Below are 17,950 nucleotides of genomic sequence, written 5' to 3' on the forward strand. Positions count from 1 at the left end.
TCATGGCCCTTGACTCTTGACTACATTCAGTTCACTGCACAAAAAAAGACACGGACATGCAGACCTTCACTTAGAGCTCAGTGTGATTTGATATATGTCATCTATTATGTAAGAGAGTAATCTTGTTATCCAGCATTTATTATGCATCATTATCTTTAATGCATTATCTACAGCTGCGTGTTTATTGTGCGTCTAGAGAGCTTTACACTTGTTGTACCTGTAAACATTAATGTCCTGAATCACTGTTTCATTCCTTGCAGGTCCAGTATGCTCATACCTGCCTTTGTCACTTCAGTCTGGGTTTGTTTACTGAATTCTGATTGGTCATGTCTACAAATATGTCACTCTATACATTTGTCTGTGTGTTTGTGTGTGTGTTTGGCAGTCCATTTGTGAGCATCGATCAAAGTCTGGCCAGCTTTAGTTACTGAGTGACAGACTTTAACAGTGTCAGCAAGTCTGCAGGAGGGTTAACTAAAAATGGAAGGGGGGATGTTAAATAATTATATTTCATAGTAGAAAGAGCAACAATAATAATAATAATAATAATAATCAACTGTGGATGTTTAAATAACATAATGTACACCTGGATCTTTGACTTTCTAGAGCATTATTTATCTTCATTGACCAAATTTGAATGCAACACCCAAAACACTTTTGGGCAAATTAATGACACCACTCTCTGTGCTATCAATCTATTTGGCCAGGCAAGCAGAAACATGATGGGAAGGACGATAGACGCATTAAATTTTCAATGCAGCTGTTGTTCTTAACCCCTCCCCTCTCCTGTCATTGAAAGGAAACACATCGTATGCGACCGAGGTGATTGATTTCTGTGTATCTGCCCTTTGTGCATTCATCCCTCTTACCTATTTGAGAACTAAACTCCCAGGAGAGGTGCTCTTAGCCATTCCTCGCCCATGACTCATTTATCAAGCCATTGTCTTTCACAGTGTGTTCAGCATTGCCACGCACCCAGAAAACACCTCTATATTCTACGGGGAGCGCACAGTAAAGTAAATGTTGAAGAAATGATTCGTGTCTTTCTTGAACTCACTCCCTTTTCCTGCTTGTGCCGTGTCTTGCTCCGTTCCTCCTTCTCCTTCCAGTCTGCACTCCACACTCCAGAGGTGGGCTGTACCTAGCACAGTGTTGTAGAAATAAATGACTTTACACTCATTTGTGTGCACACAGAAAACATGCACAGTGAGTTGCAGAAAAAAACACTCACTGGTTATGAATACATTTATTTTAAAGGCAGAGAGTCAGCTTTATTCTCAGTGAGAGGTACAGCTTGTACAGCTATGACTAATGTTGTTGTACTTACTTGTGACAGCCTTGAGGAAAGTGCATCTGTATGCAAAACCTTTAAAATACACAAACCAGTGCAGCAGATTCGACTTTTTGTTCTTTTTACCAGCTTTTCAGTGTAAATCAGCTGATGAAAAGACTGCAGGATTCTCAGGTTTTTGCTTTTTCTTGTCTTTTTGCCCGATGGATGATGGTTCCCATATACCATCTGGCCCATGACAATTTAAGATCACCTTTATTAGCCCCATCCAGTGTTGACAACAGAAGAACGGGCCTCTTGTCCACCAGAGCCACCGGAGAGTCAGTGAGCGGGGACAGACTTCATTGTGACTGAGAAGATTTCAGCTGAAACTGAGACCCCGCCACTGTAACCAGACAGAGAGCCCCTGTATTCATCTGATGTGCCTGCATGTATCTAGGTAAGAGGCTATACTCGATCAGATTATAAGATATCCCACTACATGGAAGGTGTTAGTGCTCATTTCCTGGTAAGCCAGGAGTCCTGCATCTCAGCATCTATTCAAAAAAAAAGAAAAAAAAAAGAGAGGTGGTATCCCTGCCTCAGTGTGGGAACTGTTACATAATACTGTTAACAGATACAACACAAACAGTGTACTTGTGAATGGATACGGGAGGAGGAGGAGGAGGAGAAAGCCTGTGGCCTGTGCCTCTCATCTCTGAGAGAGGGGACAAAAACTTTGCAATCAATTTAGATTCTGCAATTGACCAACCAAAGTGGTTCTCAGTCGGTTTTCCCCTGCAGAGCCCTCCTTTGGTAGATACAAATATTGTCCAAAAAAAGAGAAAAAATAAAAACAAATACTGTGTACATCCATCCCAGGGTGATGTCTTTAGGCAGAATTCACCTCCGCCACACTCACATCTCACAAGTTTACATGGAATAAGAACAAATCTATTTGATCTCTTACCATTTCATGAAACACATTAAGAAAGATTCCTAGAGATTAAGATTAAGAAAGAAGGGATTACTTGCAGAGGAAGTTAATGCCATGGTGCAATCCCTCCCCCAAGATCCTGAACTGCACATTACAAACAATTATATTAGCCTGCTGATATATTACATGTACTATTTCAGAGAGCTGGAGCCACTGTAATAGAGGATGCTGCTCTTACGCTGATGTGTCGTAAAATCAAGTTATGGAGGCCCATTACAGCAACCATAGCTGCTGTCAGATTAGAGGGGAAAAAGGTCCCTGGCAGAGCAGTTGAATATAAGAATGGAGCTGAGAATTCAGACCAAATAAAGACACAAACATCAAACGATGTGTGCAAACATGTAATTGGGGGATAAAACATAATATCCCACTGAAACTACACTGAGGCTAGAAAAACAAACCCGTTCTCCCAGTGGATATAATTATAGTGGTAAAAACATGAGATTGGGGACAGCGATAGTGGTGTAATATGCTTAGAAATACCAGGAGAGGTCCCAGTAGAGCATCGCTGGGTAGGGTTGGCTTGGGAGATAAGGCCTCCACACACAGAGGAGAGTGGGTGGGTGGGAGTTTATTGCAGTTTAATGTGGTTTCATTTCGGCACTTTTTGGCCAATGTCTATTTTAAAAACCTCAAAACAGGCGTAATAAAACAGTTTTGTTGTATTATTATTATTATTATTTAGAAATTAACCATCTTAAATACACAACACAAGTTCACATATACTTGCATCAACACACAAGAGTTGGCACACTGCCCTTTTCTGATGAATCATAAGTGAATTAAGCATAATCCTCAACCACTAAAACATATTTATTTGCTTTATTAATTAAATAACTCCAATTGGGCATTTTAATAAATAAAATAATATGCGTTATTCTTTTTTTTTGTTAAATAGTAAATCTGAGAATTCGTGGATAAAAAAACAATAATTACATTTTAGCACTCCAAACAATATGTTGATTAAAGAGCTTGTTCATACTGCCAAATTAAACATTACACAAACAAAAAAATATTTTGGTAATTACAAATACTGTTAATTTAGGGCAACTGTGGCATAAACCTGACATCGGGTGGTCTCATATGTTTGTTATCGCTGCTTTATTCTGAAAAACAGGGTTACTACGCGAGTGTTTTGCGTCCCATCGTGGCATTTTCATGGAGTTTCTCATGCGAGTAATAAAAAACACACGAACGAATCAGGCGAGGGTCATAGCTATCATAAATTGCGTCTACTTGTATTCAGCGCCTATGCTTAAAATTAATTTTACTGTCTGAGCGCCACTTCCTGATACACCTGTTTGGCAGGTAGTGGTAGGGCGGTCCGCCTAGGCGACGCTATCGGAGACTGAGTCATGAAAAATTGACTATGGGCGGAATTTTACTGAAGCTTTGACGCAACTTTGGACCTTTTTTTTTTTTTTTAAACTTCACGCATTGGAGCCCGTTTTCCCCCCAACTTCAAAATGCGTCGACCGCTCCGAAGAACCAGCGCCCTGAACGTGGTTTTGCTGTTGTATTGGCTCTGCTGTTTGGGTGAGTAGACCGAGCCCGGGCTCGGCTGTCTTGTTTTTAAACTGGAGCCTCCATACTCACACAACCCCTGTCGCGTCTTTCAAAGTTTGGGCTGGTAGGCTGGCACTTATGTCCCATTTCCGCAATAACTCGTTAAACACAGGCTGTTTAAAATTTAGTTGACGTTTGAGTTTTCAGTGTCGTTAGCTCACCACTGTTAGTTGTACATTACACGTTTCGTTTTTAAGGCTATCACATAAATGCCCAAGGCAATGGAGGCCTTCTGGGTCTAAAGCCTACTCAACACTTCCATAGACCTAGCACGCCATATTTATTTGTAGTTTTTTTCGTTTATAGCTTTTCGTTTTAGATATAAACACTGCCAGTGAATATATAATACAAACCAGTGAATACAAAATATACTAAATGTAATCCAGTAAACACCACGAAGTTGTAGTAAACTGTACTCAGACAAGTGTTAAGTCACTGTCAACTAATTAATGATTCCCTCTTGTGGTAATAAGCCTAATAATCCACAGAGGCTTGCTAATGTAGCTGCCGTGGGGGCAGGCACACACGCTCGGCTCTTAATAATAAGCATAATAATAAGACCTTATGAAAAAAAAAAAATCAGACAGTTGGTATTCAGTAACACAAGACCACGGCATTTTGCCAAAGATGGCGCTGAACTGTGGGCAGACTTTCAAAAAATAAGAAAAATAAATTGTGAAAATAGTCATGACTGTCGTGGACAACATAAAACACGGAGAGGTTGGTGTAACATCAGCACGTCCACAAACGCAGTTCTGTGAAAATGCTAGGATGCTGTGTGAAATGTAGCTAAAAACAATGCAATGATTCAAATATTTCATAAACCCAAATTTAATTGTTAATAGAATTTAGAGATCATATGAAATGTTTAAACTGAGGAAATGTATTATTTTAAGAAAAACATTAGCTCATTTTGAATTTGACGGCAGCAATGTGTCCCAAAAATTGAGACCGGGGACTTCACTGTGCACCTGGACTCTTCTATTATGAAGCCATGCTGCTGTAATATCTGCAGTATGTAGTTTTGCATGGTCTTGCTAAAATATGGAAGGCCTTCCCTGCAAAAGACGTTGTCTGCATGGGGGCATGTGCAGCTCTATAACCTGTATATACCTTTCAGCAATGGTGGTGCCAATTCCATAGGCACTAATGCACCACTGTACTCTCAAAGATGCAGGACCTATAAGTGAGCAGTGATATCAAGCCAGATTGTTCCTGTTTCCTCTTTAGTCCAAAGGATGTGGTGTCATTTCCAAAAATAATTTAAAATTTAATGCTATTCTGTGGTCAGATTATTTATGTTCTGTCTCTGTTTTAAGTGGATTTGCCTTTCTGTATTGTGTTGATGCCTCTTCTTTGCATGATAGCTTTAACCTGAATTTGTGTGAGTTTGCCCCTCGCGCACAGAGATTTCTCCAAATTCTTGGAATCTTATAGTGAATGTACTGTAGATGCTAACATATTCTTCACAATTTTACCTTGAGGAACATTGTTTTTGAAATTGTTTCACAATTTAAAGATGCCGTTTATTGCAGACTAGTGAAATTCAGCCCACCAGCATAAGCTAAAGAAAAAAAATGTGGAAAGAAATCAGCCTCTCTAAGCTGGTTTTTAATACTCAATCATGCTGCTGACCTAATTGCAATAAACCTAATTGGTTGAAAAAGTTCCCCAGCTGTTTCTTTTTAGTGCCTCTTACATTTCCAGGTGTTTGTTTTCCCCATCCTGACTTCTTTGAGACGTGTTGCTACCATCAAATTCAAAATGAGCTTATGTATTTTATGAAAGAGTAAAATGCCTCAGTTTCAAAACACGTTTTGTGTGTTATATTGTCAAAAAATATGTTTATTTGAGTTTACGTTTTACAGAGCATCCAAATTTTGTGGAATCAAGGTTGTACTAATATGGGGAGTTTTTCCTTGCAGGGTTACATAAAAACATGCTTACACAGTGTGTTCTCATCCTCGCTCTTCTACTCAAGTAAATGTCCAAAAACGAGTGTCAACATGCCCAACGATGAGCTGCCGGTGTTCCTGTCCCAGCACTGATTACGATATTATCAGCATTTATTATCTTCAAGTTCAAGAGTGGTTTGGCTTTTTGATTTCCACTGTTTTGAAGAGATTGCTTTGTTCAAGTCACCCCAAGGTCTTTGTCGATGAATCGGGCTGATTGGATGAGATCTCTTCTGCTCATGTGTTTAATATAAACTTTGGCCTTATCATGTCCCTTGGGATGCTTGGTGAAAGCAGTGGTGTTGTTCTAATAAGATTGGTTATATCAGGGGATCGCTCTGTTTTGCTTTTGGTAAATTCTTAAAGAAAATACATGTTGAGGCTTTTTCTGGAAATGAAGGGCTCTTTCATTTTTGCCCTCCAAAAGCAGTGTGTTAATGTCAGAGATAGCTGAAGGGAAAATGCAGCCGGTTTCACATAAATACTTTGTCTTGAAGGGGACAATGTTGCACCACGATGATGCTTTTATTCACTTTAGCTCGAGTCAAAGTTGGTCAGGCTGTTTTATCAGTCTACCAGTTATAGCTTCAGTCAGAAATCTATCACATAGCCAGAATTCTCATGAGCCCCAGAGGAGGTGACTGTGGCATGCACCACAGCAATGCTGACATTTCATCTTGAGACTGAAAATACCTTTACAGTTACTGCATAAAACAACAAAACAAAAAAATGGCTCCAGATGCACAGAGTCTCTCAAGGATCATTCCTGGTCATGTTGGCGATCCTCTACATTTTCTGTATTGCTATCAGCAGCAGTTTTATGCATTTATTGAAATAACCATGTCTGGATGGATTGGCCACGAGAAGCTTGGTGTCTGTGGTTCAGAACAAATCATTTTGGCAAAGCTGTCGGCTAGATTGCTGTGAAATTTGCCACAGATCCCTAAGGTCCTGTTAGGGTAAATGGAACTGATTTTTTTTATTTATTTTTTTTATGTAGTGTCACATCGCGCCAAACTTTGCACTTTATTTTTACTGCTAAGTAGCAATCAACATGTTAAACAAAGATATTGAACAGGGTGAAATTTCAAACCTTGCTGCACAGTCTGTCCACTGTGTTTTGAATCCAGTCTTCATGGTGTGTGTGCAAGCACTAGCAAGAGAAGCCGTTTGTTTGTTTGTTTGTTTGTTTGTTTGTTTTGTTTTGTTTATAGGTGTAGTTGAGCGGTTTGTTGTGGACAGTGCTGATGTTGAGTCCCTTGGTATTATCACTGAAGAAATGACAATGAAAAGCCATCTAGAGCGAGACAGAGCTGAAGGCCTCTGAGAGATACAAATGTAAAACAAGGTCTGTCCAATTCAGCAAGAGAGTCGGATGAGTAACTTGCATTAGCGTCAGTGCGTTCTGTGTCTATCCGGAGGACGTTGTTACCTTGGTGTGAGCATATTTGCACACTCTATTTTGCAGTGGGTAAAACGTCACTCACATTGTGTTCTCCTTCCTGCTTTACACACAAATATACATAAATCTGTACATGATAGTGCCATTTTTTTTTCTTTTTTTTTTTTTCTGGCTGGCTTTCATCTCTGACCAGCGGATCTCTCTTCTTCTTTTTTTTCTACTATAATATTTCACCTCCAGCTCCTTCCCCAGTCTCCTCCATCACAGTGACTACACCACCAGAGGTCCATGCATCTAAAGGAGATACTGTCACATTGTCCTGTTCATTTACTTCCACAAGTAGGCCAACTAGTAGGATGACAGTTGACTGGTCTTACCGGCCGCAGAGCGGAGGTCCACCAATGATGGTGAGTATACTTTTATCCAAATTAACTTCAAGGCTGTGTTGCAGCCAGTGTTGCAAAATAATGTGTGTGCTTTATTTGCATCCATAACTGCCGTGAAATGTTAAAGTCTGTAATGTTCAGTCAGCTCTTTCAGAAACATGCATTTTTTTCTAAAACACCTGTAATTGACTCATTTTGGGAGTTTTACACATTAAAAGATAATTGGACAAGAGAACAAATAAACACTGTAGTGCACCAGCTGAATGTAGATGTCAGTTGAAAGTATTACTCTGTAAAAGATCATAGAGAGATCAAAGCTGTGCTTCCAGTAATGACATTATTTACTGAACTAACTAATGATGACTTATTATCACACATGAAAATTAGAAGACCACGACTATAATTTGGTAACAGATAAACAGGATTATGGGGTTGTTGATTTTTTATTTTTTGTTTCCTTCGCAGGATAATTACTGTTCTCAGTAGCCGATTTTTCTATGTCAACGGTTCATAGATTCATTTATTGGTGGCTGTCTGTCTATACATTTTTTTTTTTTTTTAAATATGGAGTGCTGGTAAGACTTTTTTTCAATTAAATTTAATTCATACAGCGCCAAAACAGCAGTCACCTCAAGGCGCTTCATATTGTAAGGTAGACCCTACAATAATACATACAGAGAGAAACCCAACAATCATATGCACTTTGGCGACAATGGGAAGGAAAAACTCCCTTTTATCAGGAAGAAACCTCTGGCAGAACCAGGCTCATGCTGTGGAAGAGAGCCAGAGATTAAGACAAAATCTCTGACACTGACTGTAGAAATGTAATGCATTTTGTGAAGTCTTTGTAATTAGATTTCATTGAACTGAAATAAAAAGTGTAGCTGAACTAAACATGACTCAGCCTGGCAGGGAAGGAGCTATGGATTATTAAGGTGGGGCAAAACAAGACAAAACAAGAAAATCCTTGTGAAACATGTCAGATACGTTGCTTCACAATCACTGTAGGCTGAAGTTATAGTTGGAAGATAAAATATAGACTCGAGACAGTATTTATATATCTAAGGTCCTCCTGACCTGCACTTCATGTCTTCTTTCTTGCTTTCAAGGGGCCAGAGTTTCTTGTCATAAAGTCTTTCAGAGATTTTCTTTTCTCACTGGTTGTTTTTTCACTTATTCTCAGTACAGTCCTTCATAAGCAACATAACACTGACCTAGGAATCATTCAAGCATTGAAAAGGCACCTAACTCATGGGATGAACCAGTGCTATGTCTACACGTAACAGACATCTTGGCAAAGAGCCCATTTTAAATTTGATCTTTAGGCCCTCTGTTGCAAAACACATCATTTGTACACATTTCTTCAGCTGAAAATCTGAAAAACACCCCCAAAAAACAGTTTAACAGACATAAAATATTTTTGAACTTGCAGGGCCTCACACAGAAATTGTTCATAAGACAGGCTTGTGACACGCATTGCCACTTTGTGCAAACACAGCTTGTTTGAATATGTGATTGCTTTATTTGCATTCATGGCCAGCTCGACTTCGCTTGATTTCTGAACGTACCTGTACACCTGCTGTGATAGCGGCAACACCCTCAAGTAAATTCAGTTTAATTACAATTTTGTTTATGCCAAATTCATCTGATTTATGAGCCTCGGTGTGAAGAGAAAAAGAAAAGTCCACGTTTTACCCATTCATGTTCCAGTCCATCTTTTGTGGCTTCCTCGGTAAAACCCCAGAAAGTGAGCTACCTTAATAGACCCCTCCTCATGCGATGGAATTGTGGTCTTGTTCGAAGTGCGTTGAAATGTATCCATCCTAACCCATAACTGCATTCAGTCCTCTAAGTGTGGCTTGAGTTTCACTGACCAATCCACTGGAAACACACCACATCATTTAAGCATTTCCATTTGTACTTTAAGATAGCCATCCACTGTGGTTCTGTGTAATTGCATTTGGACTGTGAGAATCCATAGTGTGGTAGCTGCAACCCTCTATGCAACCATTTCCTATAGGAGCACTTGAAGTAAAGTAGAGGCTAATGCTTTGTGGCTCTGCAGATATGGAGTTCTGCTGGTTCACTCTCATTAAGATGTAGTTGTGTGGAGGGAGAGATGCATGTTATATTAGCGTTGGGGAGCCCACTTTTCCTGCAGTTCATCAGAACTAACTCAACCTAAATAAAAAGAGGCAGGTTCCTGATGCGACCAGTACATACAAATAACAATTAGAAACTTCCAGACTTGCTTCTAAGCCTTCATTTACTTCCCATCCAATTTCATTTGCAGTTTTGGCTGCTTTATTGGCCTGTGTGTCCCTGCTCGTATATCATGCTGGGAGAGGCCATGAATAAGCATGTGAAAACCTCTATCAGAAAATATAATTTTGCTGCCAAAGCTTTAGTGTCAATCTGAATTGCTGCAGTGCTTCAGTGGCTTACATAATTACCTCCAGTCCTGATGAGAATTAATTTTGTAGATTGGCGAAGAGAGGTTGAATGTTCAATCAAATATCAGTGGAAGCTGATGGTAATTGAAGGATTTGGCTATTGGGTTTTGCTGAATAATGTTACATTAAAATCTATTATTATGATCTAAAAGTTGCTGCTAAGCTTCTCAAGTCAGGGGAAGCATTTGTTTAAATGTAGGTGGTCTCAGTTGAAAACAGTCTTCCATCCTTAGTCATGCTGCAGCATCTCTCATGAATTCAAAAGTACCTTTGGGTCTAATGTTTGTTTTCAGCCTGAGCAGAGTCTAGTAGTAGTAACTGATTTCAAGCTTTTCTCATGTAGGCTGAGCTCTGCCAACTTTTAAATGATCAACCAAGAGTGAGCAACACTGATATGACCATCTTTATCTTTGCCCGCCTCTACAGCACGAGGCTGTAAAAGCATAAAACCTTATCAATCCTAGTAATTATCCAGGTGATTCTGTGGTTTTGCTTTTTTCCTGCCTCAGTTTATTGTGAACATCATATGCAGTTATCCTTGTTGACAGTGTTCACAGAGATTTGCACATTTCAGGCAGTAAATGTATAAACTTCAAACAAGGCAAACGTTTTTACCTAATCTTGATTTTTTTCAAAGTAAATATTGTTCTGAGTTTGTGAAGCCAGTTTGAATACATTATAAATAATATAAAACTTTATTGTGTTTGTTCAGTTTTATTTTCATGTACTTTTCAGGAAAAGGAGGGATTATATTTAGGGTTTGTAGCACTTTGTGAATGGTTCATGTTTATCAGATTTCCTGAGCACAAAGAATCACTGCATTAGTGGCTTAGATTATCTCTGCTATCAGTTCTACTTGAGCGTACTACTTGTCATTATGTGTATTAGCTCAAATACTTGTCTGGTTAAGTTGTAGGAAATTACATGTATGTTTAGCGGTCTCTGGGCATGGATTCATCTGTATTTATATTGGAAATTGTTCGGAAAATGTTCTGTGTCTAAATTGCCATATGTCAGAAGCGTAGTATGAGTTGCGAGGACAGCTCAGGCATCAGCCACGTGAAATCAGTCGCAAAGAGCACTAAAAACTTTGTTTATTAGCAGGTTGTTGGAGCCATCTGTAGTTTGCATGAAAGATGCTAACCTCTCTCCAAACACCTGGCTTTTTCTCTCCAGGCAGTGAAAAGTGCAGTGCAAACCGAAATGGAGAACATTTGCTTTACTGCTACAACAAACAGATTTCAAAGGTCTGCGTTTCCTGTTTGCACCACACTTTTCAGTTTCACTACCATTTGGTGAGTAGTTTGTGTTTGTCGGCATTTCATGTGCAAACTATGGGTGACTGTCAGCTAACAGAGCACACACTCAACAATTTGTAGGTATTTTGCGCATGCGACACCAACAACTTTGCACGTGTTTTCAGTGGGTTGTGACATAACTGCAAACAGTTTCTTAGTGGGTTGACGGCAGCTCTGTCAACAACTCTTTCACTTTTTTGATGTTCAGATCAACACTAGTTAAGATTTTGCTTTTTAAAACTTACTGTAACATTGTAAGTTGTTGTGATCTTGTTTAATATCATCTGTGTTTGAGGAGGCGTGCACGCAGTAATACTGAGAGTAAAAAAAGGTGGAAACTGGTGCGATTATAAATAACAACAGTGTTTAGGTCAAATCTGGTATTGCTGTGGAAATAGATAATTATGTTTTTATCTTAATAAAGGAGATTCTTATTAAATCCTGTGTTTCATGTTGGTGGAGTTTTATTCACATTATTCAAACAGGAGCAGAAAACCATGACAATACAAATACATACTTTCAGACTGTATTCTTTACCCTTTTCTTGTTTGTATTTTATTTGTTTACTTTCATTTTCTTTTCCTCCATGTCTGTGCGTATTGTTGTGTCATAAACTTAATAAAGCACACATTCTGCACTCTTAGTTTACTCTGTGCAAAACATGTTCTGTCGTGTTTACACATTTTTATCCCCCTCTTTTCCACCCACATGCACAGCACACTCATTCTCCGGATGTCATGTTGTAGAGAGGTCTGGGTCAGCTTTATGTGGGAGTGATAAAAGGGATGGAGTTTGTTGTTGAAAACAGACTGATGTGGTAAATGTTAAACACAGACGTAGATTCATTTTTTAAGACTCCTGCAGAATTGTGCACTAGCGTGAATGTCCTTTGGGAGTTGCTGGATTTTATTCGTATTTCTCAGACGGAACAAGGAGCCCTCTTCCCTCTGTCAACAATGTTGCCCAAGGAAAGGATGTCCAACCGCCATCTGTTTCTCCAGACAAGTTAGATTTGCAAATGATGAGTAGTATTATGTGCTCTCTGAACAGGAAAATGATCATTAATTTACACAGTTTTAGGCGTTAGTCTCCTAGTGTGACACAGCAGGTTGAAATATGCACAATGCATAGCCACATTTCACTGCACAGCCTTCCTGCACACTCAAATATCATTTTCAGCTTGCTCAGGCTATTTAACCACTCCTCTGTCTTTCATATAAAGATGTAAGATGTCTTTTTCTCCTTTCAGTTTCTCCACTTCTCCTCACGGGCGTACCCGCCAACAGAGGGTCAGTTCGGCGGTCGAATCCGGTGGCAAGGCACCCCGGCACGTGGAGATGCTTCCATCTCTTTAATCAATGCCACACTGAATGACAATGGGACCTTTACATGCACAGTCAGAAACCCACCTGATGTCCACGGGTCCACGACTTCACACACTGTACTTACTGTCACACCAAGGGGTAAGATGCTAACCTAACAAGTCAAATCCTTGTCTTGCATTCAGACTCTTTCTGTGTTTGTCCTGACTTCAACTCAGGTGTCTGGTTTTGGTGCCTCTCATTATCAGTTGTACAGTGTGTGCATGCAGACACTGGGCTGACTTAGGAAAGGCTTAAAATTCCAATGCCAGCCTCACAGTTTAATGGATGGCAGACTAATCCAAACATCCATGTTGTGTTTGTGTAAGCCTGTCATGATTTAAGCATTTGGTCTCACATGTATTAACCTGCGTCAGCTATGAGTGTACGGTAGATGATTAGAGAATGACTGGAGTGTAGCTCATCACATTTTGAATTGCTTATAAAAACCTAGAAGGGAAGATTGAACCCACTCTTGTCTGTGCAGTTTGTAACTCTGGTACGTAAAATGAACATGTGAAATGTTGACTGTATTTTTCCGGGAACGGCTTCCACCCAACCAGGAAGTTGCTATTCTCTGCCAGGGAAGAGTCTGGCATGTAGCCCCACTGTAATGGCCCATTGTTGTTTTTTTCTCTTTCTGTACAGCTTAGCAATGAACTTTTTGTCAGGGAGCTTTGGCGATATGCTGGTTGGTGGATTTGTTACCTATGGGTAAAGACAGGCAAGCTGTTCTAATCAGCTGCTGGATTCAGCTGCATATTTACTGTAAAGACGTGAGCCATGTGTCTTTTCATCTCTTCTCTGCAAGAATATTACAAACTGTTTCACGTTTTCCGTGCTATCATCAACTGTATAGTGGCACTCATAGAGCTGCTGTATATACTATGTATACAGTTTACAGTCTGTGTGACAGTGTGTGTGTGTATATGTGGTGACTGCCAAGTGCAGATTTGTATGAAGTCCTGTAGATGTGTGATCATAAACATCATGTAACTGTGCCCCTGATGACCAAACACTCTTCTCCTCCTCCTCAGTGCCCAGCATTCGCTTCTCAGATGTTGCAGTCCTCCTTTTTTTCATCCTCCTTCCCTCTGCTGTCATAACCCTCATTCTTATTGGACGGATGATGTGTCCCAAGAAAGAGCGTAACCAATCAAAGGCCCACAGATCACCCATAGAGGTCACAGAGGGGTGAGTAGATGCATTCTGCCAATCACTGGTGAGGCTCTCCAGGGGATAATGATGGTCACAGCAGGTGATAAATAGGATTGATGGTTATAGACATGCTTTTTCAAATGGATTTAATAAACGTTAAACAGGAATCTAAGTTTTTAAAATGGGTGTTTGCTTCTGAAGAGTGGCTATCAATCACTCTTTAACTGACTTCTCGCTGGTATGTCATGTGATTAGAAGTCACATAGGGTTTCAGCCAGTACTGGCTTGTTTTTCACTGGTTCATACAGGAAGAAGCTTTTAAAACAAGTACTGGCTTGCAGCTGTGGTTCACATTAATCTTAGGTGCTCTACGAACATTATATACTTATATATAAGCAGCTTGCCACTGTTACCATTATCTTTTTGAAAAATTGTTTCATCTTTGTCTTTTGACTTTTTCCTGTTTTTATACTGTTAACTACACTCAAATACACCTTTACAGTAAAAAACAAGAGAATAACAAAAATTGGCTATTTAACACTGAATAGAAAACTTGTAAAAAGGCCAAAATATTTTAATTAGAATATATCTATCAGTGATCTTTGTATTTGCTGAAAATCTGATGTTGTTACCTTTGGGTGAACTAGCCTGTCTTCCTTGTTTTTGGTCTTTATGCTTTGCCAAGCTAACTGAGCGTTTGCGTCATCTTAATGCTTAACTGACATAATTAAATGGGATTCATTTTAATAGGGAATTATAATTTCAAACATTTATTTTGTATTTATTGAGGAATAATTGTCTGAGTGCTAACGTCTGTTTGTGGTGTAAATCCAGTGTTTCCCACAGTTTCATATTTCATTTGTACCAGTATATAAACATATTTATACAAATGTATGCATCAGAAATGTGCACACGCTGCTGTCTGTCTGGAAATATACTTTAAAATAATATAGTGTGTAAGGTGCTCCTGTGCAAAGATTTTAATGGACAGCTACTTTGTGGAGCTGAATAACAGGGTTTTAAAATCAGTTTGCCTCTCCCTCCCTCCCTCCCTCCCTCTGATGAACGTCCATGATGGTAGTCCTTGCTCTCCTCTGAGCTCACACTACAAAACATGAAACAATTCTCCTGTAGCTTAGAAGGAAACGTTGAAACCAGAGTGGCCCTAGTTTGCAGCGGATCTCCACAGCAAAATAAATACTACAGCTGGAGTCAATGCGACTGTGGCATGAGAAACTCTCTAACGAGACATCAGTGACGTATCGATGACTGCCACAATGGTGACCTAGCGAGTGAGCCAGCGGGAAGGTAATAGTCCACTATTAGATTTATGGCAGATGGCATTGTTCTTTCAGATGAAGAGGAAAAAGCTAAACTGGGTCTTCAAATAGTTTAACAGCTGATAATATATCCTAAATTGCTGCCCAATTATAGACTGAATGTGGCAAACATGGACATAAGTGGAAACAACAAATGGAGAGCCTCAGTTGAAAAGTACGTGTTTTATTGTGGGCTTGAAAGGTGATTTGTACGTACTGTATCTAAACAGCAGAGGCAGGTTTTTACTTTGCAAACATGTGATTATGTCGTTCTTAACTATCTTTGCTGTCCGTTCTGCATTCATCAGGGATGAATATGGCATCCCAGGATACACACACAAAGAAGATAGGGCCAAATGCCGTGACCTATATGTGATGGTAAGAGTACAGAATTTCTACAAAGCCATAAATAACTTACTGAGACATGTCTGCGAGATACATTTCACATGATTCATTTTACACGACCTCGGTGTCTGACAACAGGACTTTGGGATTTGTAAATTATTGATAAATTTTTTCCTGTGTAGCTGTTCTGTGTCTTTGTGTGTACCTGTCCATAAGTATTTCTTCCTTTTCTTTTCCAGGACTCAGACGAAGAGTATTACTTAAAAGACTTTAAAAAGAGGCCTCCTGAAGCCGAAGGCTATGCTGACTCCCACTGCTAGAGAACCCCGGTGGTCAGGAGATGTAACTGCAGCCTGGTGCTTTATAGGAAATCAATGCAGGATTTCTATCTTCTATGTCACAGTCCACCACTCAGCCACTCCACCACTTGGTGATGAGGTTTGTTTTGGTGACCTCTTTGGTAAATGCTCCATATATTTAACACTATGCAAATAATTAGATTTTCTTTTGTAATCCCAAGCTCATGCACCCCCCCCCCCCCCCCCCCCCCCCCCAAAAAAAAAAGCTAGAATTTATAGGCTGTTTTGACTGTTTTCACACGACGGAGCTGGGGATGAAGAGAAATCTAAAGTCTGTGGTGTGAATATGGTATTTACTTTTTATTCTGTGTGCACAAAGCACCATGGCTGGTACTGTTTGGCAAACTGTCCTTGTGTATGCAATGCATGCAAACACAAATATTCTTTTCTTTTGTTTTTTTTGTTTTTGTTAGTTTTTTGGAGATGCATACATTTTTTTTTCTAATTTATTGCCTCCATCAGAGTGGCTGTGTGATATCTGTCAGTGTCTCTGTTTTACTCTTGTGGAACATTTCTGTCATATCATTAATATTTGTAAAAAAATAAATAAAAACTAAACATTAACTGAGATCACTCATGGTATTTATAGTCAGTACTCTGTTTCACTTCCAGCAATAACTGTATGCATTTGCTTTTGGATAGTTGTTTGGAGGGAAGTCCTGTTTGACTGCAGATGTGGTTATGTAATGTAATATAACGGTTTTGGATGCACACCGTGCTTTTGCATCTCTTTTTCACAAATAAATTGAGCTGATTCTTTTGGCTTTGTAAGAATGCTTTAAAAAATGATTGTACTTTAATATAAAGAAATTGTTTATTCTTATTTTTTTTTATTAAAGTGATGGATCTGTATTTAACTTCTATTGAGACAGTTTGATGTTGAAGTTCATGGCGCACTGCCACCATTTTCTCCCTTATTCTCCTTGTTTGCTCTGTTGCACTATTCATGAATGGATCTCTTCAACTATTCATGAACGTTCTTGAATATTCCTTTAAAAACTCTGAGGACACGCTGGAGTCTTGGAACTACTTGTAAATTTGTGGTTGCGTCTGTCTCATCTACACAGTCGTGGGCCTTGAGAGACATGAAAAGATCCAATAAACAGTCTCCAGCAAAACGCACTGAAAGCGACAAGTCCTCAATCTGTCTCATTTCTTTTCTATTTCTCAGCCTGCTCATTCATGTCCTCTAGGTTTTAATAATTCACAAACTGCTGTGGTGAAACAGTTATTCCTCCTTCATCTGAACTGCCATGGCAACAGCTTACTCGTGTCAAGCAGGGAAAAAATATATTTAAAAAAACTGATTGAAGAAAGGAAACCGTTGGACTGTTGCCCGGACTCAAATTTCTGGATAAACCTTGTTTAGGAGACGCTTCAGATGTTCTGTTTTCCATGCTAAGAGGATATAGTATCACTCCTGTCTCATAATATCACTTACCTGCAGAGATTTACTGCTCCAAATATTGAGCCACATAACATCCATCTTTCTAAATGCTCAATTATGCAAAACATTTTGCAGAACATCTGTTTTTATCAACCTAAAGTCTGCCTTTGGGTTTAGTAGCGATTATGACTTTCCCCTAGTGGAAGTGCTGCAGATTTACCTTATTTACCTAAATTTATTTGTGCTGTCGGATATTGTTACCGGCTGGAAATCGGAGAAAGTGTTGAAAGAAACTCCTCTAAAGCAGCATCTCGTGGAAAGTAGACCCAACAATGATCAATAAACCATCTGCTCCCCCACTGGGAAAACTCACTACCACTGAGTGTTAGTGATTGCCACATGGTCTTTATAGCCCGTAAGTGTTATGTTTGGACCTAAAATCAGACACACATGGTTATCGTTTGCGTTGTATTATTCGACCTGTTGCAAAAGCAATAAGTGCTCTTCAATAATGCAGATATCCCACGTGTAAACAGAGCAAGCAGTGAGCTTAGGGTGGAAAATTGGCACAGTGACACTGAAAGTCCTGGTCAGCTGGGGACTTTCCTGTGTGGTTGTTCTCCCTGTGCTTTTACATCAAAGACATACTTGCTGGTGCAACTGGTGAGTGTAAACTGGTTGTGAGTGTATTTCC

At 39.5% G+C, this 17,950-nt stretch overlaps 1 protein-coding gene across 1 annotated transcript; it reads left to right on the forward strand.

The window, feature by feature from the left end:
* Nucleotides 1–3,515: 3,515 nt before the first annotated feature.
* mpzl3 (myelin protein zero-like 3) lies at nt 3,516–16,050 on the forward strand. Its single transcript, XM_085245206.1, has 6 exons — nt 3,516–3,803; nt 7,431–7,597; nt 12,577–12,790; nt 13,726–13,882; nt 15,474–15,543; nt 15,750–16,050. The coding sequence occupies exons 1-6, from the start codon at nt 3,734–3,736 to the stop codon at nt 15,828–15,830; spliced, it is 759 nt and encodes a 252-aa protein (XP_085101332.1). The 5' UTR covers nt 3,516–3,733; the 3' UTR covers nt 15,831–16,050.
* Nucleotides 16,051–17,950: the final 1,900 nt, after the last annotated feature.

Source organism: Mchenga conophoros, linkage group LG14 (genome assembly GCF_057382185.1).
Source record: "Mchenga conophoros isolate Kocher_MC1m ecotype Shallow Benthic linkage group LG14, M_conophoros_male_GT1.1, whole genome shotgun sequence".
Taxonomy (NCBI): domain Eukaryota; kingdom Metazoa; phylum Chordata; class Actinopteri; order Cichliformes; family Cichlidae; genus Mchenga; species Mchenga conophoros.